Below are 9,413 nucleotides of genomic sequence, written 5' to 3'. Positions count from 1 at the left end.
CCGTCATTCAGACGGACGAGGACACACAGAAAAGTGCGAGCTCGCGGCTCATACTTTATCTTGAGTGTGACTCCCTGCGGGACGCCGATGCTGACCGTGGCCGACAAAACGCTGTGACGGCTGATCTTCCTCTCCGCTCCGTACTCCACCACTGTGCCGAACCAGCCTGTCCTGCGAAAAAACGTGAACAGAGATCGGACCGGGCGGATGCCGAAGAGTGCAAAGTTTGGTAAAACTAAAAATGCGTGCTTTTTTTTTTTTTTTTTTCTGTTTTTTTTCTGAACTTGAACCGATCTAAATTTTGCACAGGCACCCAAACAGTGCAGTCAGGGTTCTCGACATCAGATGGTTTTCCATGTTCCAGGAAGCAGAAGAAGTAGTAAATATATATGCGAACAACAAAACAACCTCACGGCTTTAAAGTCTGAGCCAGAGGACGTTCAGTTTTATTGAGTCAGAAAATTTTACATCTGCTGACATAAAACTTGCTTTAGAAATAAGATAAAATTCCACTTTGCACTACATTTATTCATTATTGTCGTGTAGCAACCATTCGGCAAGTTGGCAAAAGACACTTTTTGTCTCTTAGCTGTAGAAATCTCTTTTGGTCTCCACTTTACAAAAAGGTGACTGTGTTGAGGTCAGTTGACGGAGGAACGTGTTCACAAATGTTTTAGAGGAAATCCAACGAGACTCAGAGGGGAAATAAGTGATCATTTTCTATTTACTGCTCTTTCCAAGGTGGTAGACGTCACCTCGGCTTCTTTAGTTCGTCTCGAAACTGCAGCACCTAAAAATCAGCTGCTGCAGAACTCCCATGAAAAAGGCAAAGCTTAAGTATTACTTTCAAGTGAAAAAATAAAAATAAATAAAAATCTCAATTGCAATCCAGATCTTTTTTTGAAATTCTTTGAAGTTTCTAATGCGTTTGTCACTGCGTTATTGCTGGGATAAAAAAAGAAAAGAGGAAGGAGGATTAGCAGCTAAACATCCTGTTTATAGCAACAATCTGCTCCACTGAGTCACACCAGAACAACTGGATTATTTTCATCTTGTGCTTTGGATGTTCTTCAGGGACACAATGAAGCAGTCTATGGGTTTAGGGGAAAAAGAAAAAAGAAAAAAAGCCCTAATATGTTAAAGTGACAGCACTGCCTTTTCCCCAAACATCAGCCTGTTTGATATGATAAAAACCCGACAAACGGTACGACGATTCATAACAAACGCTGCTCAGAGAGCCTGTCTTGCAAACAGCTCGATCAAAATTAAAAAGATGTTTTGTTTTTTGTTTGTTTTGTTTTTTTTCTGTGTCAGTGATAAAAGTCATACTTTACGGAGCCTTTCACTTTGGTCTGGTCCTCGTCCTGGAACTTGTACTGGTAGCTCATCATCAGGTAGGAATGAGGCACACCCAGCTAGAAACACACACCAAACAGAAAACAGAAAACATTACAGTTCTGGTCACAAGTTTACATACACAGTTCGTGGGCCTGAATGTCGCAGTCGGTTTAGGCTTCTAATTACGCTCCTGCAGTCTGTCTCCCAGGGTGGAATCATAACACGAAATACAACTAAAATTATATTCAATTAGTGGATTTCCCGCCACAAACGAAGTAGTCCATACATGTCCAACAGGGTTAGGGGTTATTCTGTTCTGACGTGTTTGGGTCCGTTGTCCTGCTCAACTTTGTCCAATTTTCAACCGTCTAGTTGATTGCTTCAGCAAGAATCTTCGTCATGAGTCTGTTAAACAACCCCACAGCATGATGCTGCCTCCACCGTGCCTTTCCATTTTGAAGGTTTCACCTCAAAACCATCTTCCAAACGGCGACGCGGTTCATGTGTCACTGTGGCCAAATGTCATGAAGGGCCTGGAGGTATTTTGAAAAATCTGTTTTTTTGAAGGAAAGTAGGAGCTTCTTAAAGAGACTGAGGGGAAATTTAAAGTGTCAAACTGTGAAGTCAAGTTATGTTTGGTTTATGACAACTGAGGGTGACGTAGTTACTTTATTTTGTTACAAAATGGCACTACGTACCTAGAAAATACATAATATTGCACTTTTAATCCATGTATTCCATAAGGCATTTCACTTGTGTATGTCCACAGCTGTCAATGTTTGTCTTGCTTCAAGGTCTCTTATTTTGGATGTTTTAACCGTCTGACTCAAACTGTTACTCGCAGGTAAAGGAACGGCTCTTTTTGCAGATTTCTCCTCAGACAGGTGACATTCTGAACAGGTAATTAAAACAGAATCTAAAAGCTGGTATAGTCCTATTTGTGGATTAAGAGTCAGAAAACCAGCAAGTTTCAATGAATTGAACCAGTTCTAGCAAAGCGAGTAGTGAAATACCTAGTCAGAATTAAGCCAAGAGTTTGTTGATGGCTACGCAAAGAGAAAGGTTCCTCTGCAACGTGAGATATTTGTCAGCCTGTATGGACACATTGATTATGTATTAGAGACGTAACCAATGCAAACTAGTGCTTTTGATTCTTGTTTTTAATAAATTACTGAACTTATACCATCAAAAAAAAAAAAAGACAATTAAAACAAATCGTGATGCAGCCTAAACTAATGAGATAAATAATGCCGGTAATTACTTAATAGCTTCTGTAAATACAGCATTATACTTGTGTTTACCTGCAGAGCTAAAGTAAAGTGGCTACTCTTGGTGTCCCGCACCAGGCTGGTTGTCATGGCGCTATTGGGCCCCCAGCGCCACTGAAGGTAGCCCATGGTGTTCTGGTCCAGGTGGCGCGCCGTCATCAGAGAGCAGCTCGGCCGCAGGCCTCGAGGCGAGAACTGCACACCGCACTGGGCCGTGAGAAAACTGGACAGAGAAGCGACAAACATTGGCTGCGGAGCGAGGAGCAGCGCTGCCTCCGACGTGCCGCACAAAAATCCAGGCCTTACCACCGCGGCGTGACGTTACGGAACACCTTTAACCCGATGAGTGGCCCCAGCGTGTCTCCAGCGCCAAACTCCACCTTTGAAAATGAACAGAAATGCAAGTAGGCTCCACGTTTCCAAAGCTCAAAAGTTTTATTATTAGCCGTGTTAGTTGTGCGTACCTCTCCCCAGCCTTTAGCTGATGTGACTCTGCGTACAGTCACGTTGATGTTGCCCCCTCCGCTCCCGTTGTGCGTGGAGAGTGACCCGGACAGCATTGCCGTGTCGGTGTTGGTCAGAGGAGCCTGAAGACACGACGGCGTTTCCACGTGAGAACGTAACAGCGGGCAGGGAGCGCTAACGGCGTGTGCTTTGATCTACCTCTATAGACTGGGAAATGTGCATCCTGTTAATTTCTATGTGAGGAAAGCCTCCGCCAGGCATCTCCTCAAAGTCGTCGTCATAGCGATCGAACAGGTCCGTCGCATCCACACCGACGCTGATTGTGCCCTGGGAGGCAATAAAGCAAAACAAAACAAAATAAAAAGAGGATTAAACAGCAACAAAGAGTAGCAGGAGAAATGTTGAAATGAGTTACGCAGGTCGATCTTTTAATTAACATCGGCACAAAAGAGTTTGTTTTTTTCAGAAATATACTGAAAGCAGTGAAGGTAAAAAGAGTCAAGAAAGGAAAAGAAGATTAAACCTTGGGATTCGTTCTTTGCTGCAGTCTTCTCTCTTCTTTTTCTCTCTGAAGCCTTTCATATTCCTCTCGGATTTCTGCAGGTGTTCTCTTCCTCTCCACCACCTACGCGATGACATCGTATTGTACAGAGAAGCATTTGCGACGTGCTCTGAAGCAACGAATGCATGACAAAGTACATAAAACGGACCTCCCAGCCTTCCACCTCCAGCCCTTTCTTCCCAAAGATGTCATAGATGGCTCTGGAGTGAGCGTCACTCAGCACTGAGGAGTAAATATTAGTTCAGGAGAGAGTTTTTTTTTTTAAGATACTCTCTCTCTTTCAGCACAGATTAAATTCAAATCGATACCTTATTCAGCTCACTGAAAGCGTTTATTGTGAATCAATCCCCCCTACCTTCGTAGGCCTGGTGAACCTGATTGAAAAGTTGCTCGGCTTGTCTTTTCAGTTCAGGGTCTCGATGTTTGTCAGGATGATACAGCATGCACAGCCGCCGATACGACGCCTTCAGCTCCTCCACTGTAGCCTGCGAGAGGAGAAAGGAAAGGTTGGATTCCTACATTCAGCACAGAGCGGTGCAATAAATCCCAATCGCTACGGCAACATCAATGTGTGTGATATTGCAATGAAGCAAGAGAATGGCTGGATGCAGTATTTGGGAAGGCTTTAGAGATGCATTTATTTCTGCTTTTTGGCTAATTATAAGGTGAACTTCAGGTCGCTTTTTTTTTTTTTTTGCCTACAACTTTTATGTATCTATTGATTAAGATTAGAAAACAGAATATTGGGGAACATTTCAATGACTTAAAAGAAAAGAGAGCAGAAGAAAATGTGGGTAAATCATAACTGATCTTGTCATGGCAATATCGAATGATAGAACTGCTATGTTGTCGCACTTTACAGCCTGATTTACATTCAAATGTTGAGTGAAATTAATTATCGCATATTTAATCAAAACAAACCCAATACCTTCCTTTAGAACAGGGGAATTTAAATGATCACAACATACACTTTTTGTTTCACGGTTAATGTTTTATCTCACATTATGGCATCTTGTTGCTATTTTCAACAACAACAACAACAACAACAAAAACCCCCCCACAAAACATAACATTTCCTTTCATCTTCATTGGTTTGACTGCTGGGTTCACCTTAAGCTGAGGTGACTCGGCGGACGCTCAGTCCAGCCTCTCCTCGCTGCTTTGCTGACAGCAGGAGATGGATGGCCCTAAATTTTTTCCAGTATTGACTTTTCTGTCCTGGCCTCGTATGAAAACGCCATTATCCCCCAATTCGGGTTACGAAATGGATTCTGCTGGTGGACTTAAAAATCAGATAAAGACACTACTAAAATCCTGTTTTTTTGCAGTTGAGTGGGTCCTCAAAAATATATTTAAGATGAACTCTGCCGCAGTAAAACAAAACAAATGCGTTTATAACACTTTGAGATTCTTGGAATTAATCTTCCATTTCTCTCTTGTTTATAATGAAATATCCCGGCTTGATGTTTAACTGCTGCAAGCGAATGAGACGATGCTTCTCTACTTTTGACTTCCCCTCGCTGGCCTCATTCATTAATAATTTTTTGTTTTGCAGGTTTTTTTTACTGATTGTGCCCAATTCATTAAACTGCTGCACCGATTTGCACTATTTAACACTAACAGGTCAGAAGTCCAGTTGAGTTTAATTATGTTAAAGACATGGTGTTGATCAGAGGTAGTAGGACTTTTGCTTTCTGTTATATAATTTAAAAAAACTCATTTTTCCTTGCCTGTCAACAGAGCGTGAGTGGTTGACTGTGACTTTATTTTTTTATCCATTTTGTTATTTATTTTTGTCAACTCTAAAGCTTGTGTGTCTGTGTACCTTTGATTATCTGGCCAGTGTTTGTCCTTCTTGTTCAGTTCTGTTGTGGATGACTTCAGACAGCCTCGTTGTTATTTCTAAAGCGCTTAATAAATAAAGAGTTTTTGTATGGTATTTGGAAGGTAGGGACAGGAAATCATGTTGAATTTAACTTGACAAAAATGTTCAAGTTAAAAATGGTGTTGGCAATATCATGCTGCGGAACTGCTTCCCTCCAGCAGGGGGTAAAGTGAGGGAGATGCCTCACTTTAAGGGAGATACCTTTCAGCATAGCAACAGTTATACATATATATACTGCTATATACTGCAAAGGTTTAGATACAAGTTTTAGAAAGTCAAAGTCAAAGAAATCTAAATTAAATTCCATGGCAAGCTTTAAGAAAATGTGTGCTCATCATTTAATGTAACTAAACTGGAACTATCTTACAAAGAAGAATGGGTAAAATGTTCAGATGTGCAAAACCAATACGAAAACAAACCCCTAAAAGACTGTAAGCAGCATAAAATGTATATACAATCCAATGAAGTTTGTGCTTTTAACATGACATGATGTGAAAAAGTTAAAGGGGTACAATTGATACAGGAGGACAAGTAGTATTAAAGCAGCTTTTGCTCCTTTATTTAAGATACTAAGAATGTAATAGTGGCTCAGCTTTTAGCGTAAGGGTTTTAGCTGCCTACAGTAAATAAGCATAAGCAACATCATTCTCCATAGTTTTAATAAAAACTGAGATTCATGAGGAATCTGATCAGTGTCCACAGCATCAACCCGGACTCGTCCTCTCCTCCTCCTTTGAGGAGGTGCAGTCTGACTGAGGAGCGGTGCTTAACTGGAGGACGATGCACCGACTGTAGGCCGCTTTGGTTCAATGACAAACTATCAAACAGCCACGGCAAACAAGAGAGAGTTCACAATACAACTAAGAACAAACCATACCTCTTTCCTCACGTTGAGCAGAGAATAGTAGTCCTGAGTATTAAACTCAAAATCATCTTCTGTAGACGCCGCCATGTTTACGTGTCGTCCCGTTTGATCCCGCCCATCGCGTTAGCGTTCCGCAAGCTCATTGGTCAGTGAGATGGGAAGCTTGAGGAGTGACAAGTTCTTAGATCTGTTATGGCGCCCTCTGCTGGTTGAATTTCAATTCGAGCAAAACTACGAGACTATAATACCAAGTTTAGGTATTATAGTTGATATTTATTTATTTCGGTCTTATCATCGCTACGTAAAGCTGTATGCAATCGACAAACATGCGGAAGAACTTTATATTTTCCAAAATCAAATAAAAAAAAGTGTTTGGAAACTCCTTATTCCCCAACACTACACAATGTTTAGGATTTGCCTTAGAATATGTTTGAGCTATTGGTGCTGCATGTAAAAGTTGAGAGAAAATCACAAGGAACTACCCCATTCAGAAGCCATCAAATTTAATTAAACAGGCATACTTAAAAAATCTCATGATATTACTACTGATGGGGGACAAGTAGAGAGAAAGAAACTGTTGAATTGCTAATTTCCAAGGGAAAACTGGTACAAAGAGTCAAAAAATACAATTACTTATGTGCTACTTTTTCACTCAGTTTTCTGACAGCTTGAATTTCCCAAGGCATAGAAAACAGCATTTTTCACAAGTCAGACTCCAACAGCTTGAGATTCTCCACTATTCTCAATCTGCTTTACCTGGAGTCATGTCATGCAGCCTTGTTTTTATTCCACAATAAATTTTGAATTATTATTTTTTTTTAATCTGGTGTTTCTCCATTTACCTCATAAAACCTGGAGCTTTCTTTGCTTCATGCATTAGCCACCTGAATAACGATTTCCTGATCAGTAAGCCTTCTTTGGTTTCATGGACTGATAAAAATGTCTATAATTTCAATATCCATGTGTGTTTGACTGTAAAGGGCATCGTTACCATCTGTTCTTCTTTTGTCTGATACGCGTTCTGTCTTCAATGAGTCTGGAAATGAGCTATTTGTTTTCCTTTAGACTGCCACTAAGCAATCATTCCAGCATCATCTCCTCGGCCAATATGTTGGCAGATCCAGGATTCACCACTGAATACCACTTCCAGCCAATCACCCACACTCCGTGACTGCTTATCTTCAGCCCACTGGAACCTTATTTTCTTCTGTTTAGGTGTTAATGATGCTAACGTTTGCCTTTTCTGTACATGAATCCATTTTCCTTCAGATGATTTCTTGCAAATTGCCCAAAAACATCGACTCCTGCTCCTATTTGTCTATAATTTTTTGGATTTCTGTAAACTGATTTCCTGTCTTATATGTTCTTCTGTGAATCATCTCAGTGAACTTCCTCTAAGAGTATTCTGTGCACTTCTTTGCCAGGGGGTTGTATACAATCTACAGGCTGGTCTTTACAATGACACCATGTAGAGCATCAGGACTGAATGAACGAGCTCTACAAACAATCTAGAGCTGTAACAGACACTGTCTGGTTCAAGCTTGTCAGCTTTAAAACGATGTTTCTTTTCATGTGCCTCATTTTTTTCTTTCAAAGTCTCCCACGATCAATAGCTGAATGAAAAATAACATATGGAGCAGATATCTGAACTTTGGAATGTGGGGATGGTGAAAGGATTTGGTTGAGACCTGAAAAAAAGTGGGCATGTTTTCTCTAACTTAACTTCATAATAAATTAAATGTTTATTTTATTTCTTTTTAATCATTTTATTAATTTTGTTTATCACTTCGAAAATAATTGTGTTGTTGTTTTTTTCTTCCCTACGGTAAAAGAGGATTCCAGCACTATAGGAGTAAATAAATATAAAATCCTTCAAAACTAAAAATATGTATTTATTTATTTACTTTTGTTATTCACACACACACACACACAATATATATATTTATTTATTTATATATATATACATACATCAGACTATTAGACTATCAGATTCTACTCCATATGGCTCTCAGCTGTATTCACAGTCACCGCTCTTTTTTCTTCTGAACTTTTTGTGCCTTTTTGTCGAGGACAAAGCAGAGCAGAGGTAGCCAATGTAGAAGCATTCAAAACCTCTGTCTTCCAAAGAGCGCCTGTCTAGAGAGAGGATTGTCTCTGTCAAACTGGGGGCTTTGGTGCAAAAAGCGGTGTTCTACCCCGCGGCAGAGTGACAGCAGTGTAGGCTGGAAACGGCAACATAATGGTCCCAGTTAAGCCCCACTATTTAGAAGGGATAACCAAGCATAGAGCGTGTGAATTATAAATAGCCCTTCAGTGAGAGCATTGTGATTGGCTCCTCCTAATCTAAACTTTCTGTGGGGATATTATAGCAGCGCTTTTAACGATTTACTGCCACAGCCTAAATAAGAGAACATTGGGGGCATGTTTTTCATTTCCTTCTGTAAGTTTGCTTCTGACCTATCATCGCTTCAGTTTAATAACACGACTCGGAGAAAGCCGATCGAGAGTGCACACAGTTCGTGTAGGCGCGCGTGCGGAGCTGTCCTTTCAGCACCGCGAGCTTCAGCACCACGGGCGAGTGACAGCACCCCGCCAGCCCACGCGCCTTTTTCGGCAAAAAAAAAAAAAAAGGTGTCTTTCAGCCAGGTCTGTTCATTGAAATTCAAGAGGGAGTTCATAATTTATGGCGAGGCGCGACCTTACATCGCATTTCTCAACACTCCACTGAGTTTGCATGCGAAGAAATTGTTCGTGCGTGTAAGTGTGTGTTTGTGTTTGTGCTTATGTCTGTGTGTGTAGGCCGGAAAGTCGTGTGTATTTGTGTACTGTAAAATATGACACGTTGAGTCAATTAAAAAATAAATATATGTGGAAAGATTGCGTTTCTAGCTCAACTAAAAATACTCCATAAACATGACTTTAGATATATTATATCAATCAAACAGAGCACTGAACTGCTGATTCTCCAAATCAGTAATGTGCTAACGCTGGCGCTGTGTTTATAGTTTATGTTAGCGTCCACTGTTTGTG

The 9,413-nt window shown here is 40.6% G+C and overlaps 1 protein-coding gene across 1 annotated transcript in view; it reads right to left on the bottom strand.

Moving 5' to 3' along the window:
- LOC103139606 (dnaJ homolog subfamily C member 11-like) overlaps positions 1-6,531 on the bottom strand; it is a 10,975-nt gene extending 4,444 nt beyond the window's left edge. Inside the window, exons 1-10 of the mRNA XM_016672497.1 lie at positions 6,396-6,531; positions 3,989-4,118; positions 3,782-3,855; positions 3,595-3,696; positions 3,270-3,398; positions 3,071-3,193; positions 2,913-2,986; positions 2,640-2,829; positions 1,330-1,415; positions 14-171 (exon numbers count right to left, since the gene is read on the bottom strand). Of these exons, the coding sequence (XP_016527983.1) occupies positions 14-171; positions 1,330-1,415; positions 2,640-2,829; positions 2,913-2,986; positions 3,071-3,193; positions 3,270-3,398; positions 3,595-3,696; positions 3,782-3,855; positions 3,989-4,118; positions 6,396-6,470 (1,141 nt within the window). The 5' untranslated portion in view covers positions 6,471-6,531. The remainder of the gene's footprint in view (positions 1-13; positions 172-1,329; positions 1,416-2,639; positions 2,830-2,912; positions 2,987-3,070; positions 3,194-3,269; positions 3,399-3,594; positions 3,697-3,781; positions 3,856-3,988; positions 4,119-6,395) is intronic.
- Positions 6,532-9,413: the final 2,882 nt, after the last annotated feature.

The sequence above is a fragment of the Poecilia formosa genome, unplaced genomic scaffold (genome assembly GCF_000485575.1).
Source record: "Poecilia formosa unplaced genomic scaffold, Poecilia_formosa-5.1.2 Scaffold62, whole genome shotgun sequence".
Lineage (NCBI taxonomy): Eukaryota > Metazoa > Chordata > Actinopteri > Cyprinodontiformes > Poeciliidae > Poecilia > Poecilia formosa.
Note: the sequence above shows the minus strand (reverse complement) of the source record. Positions and strands in the feature narration are given on the sequence as shown.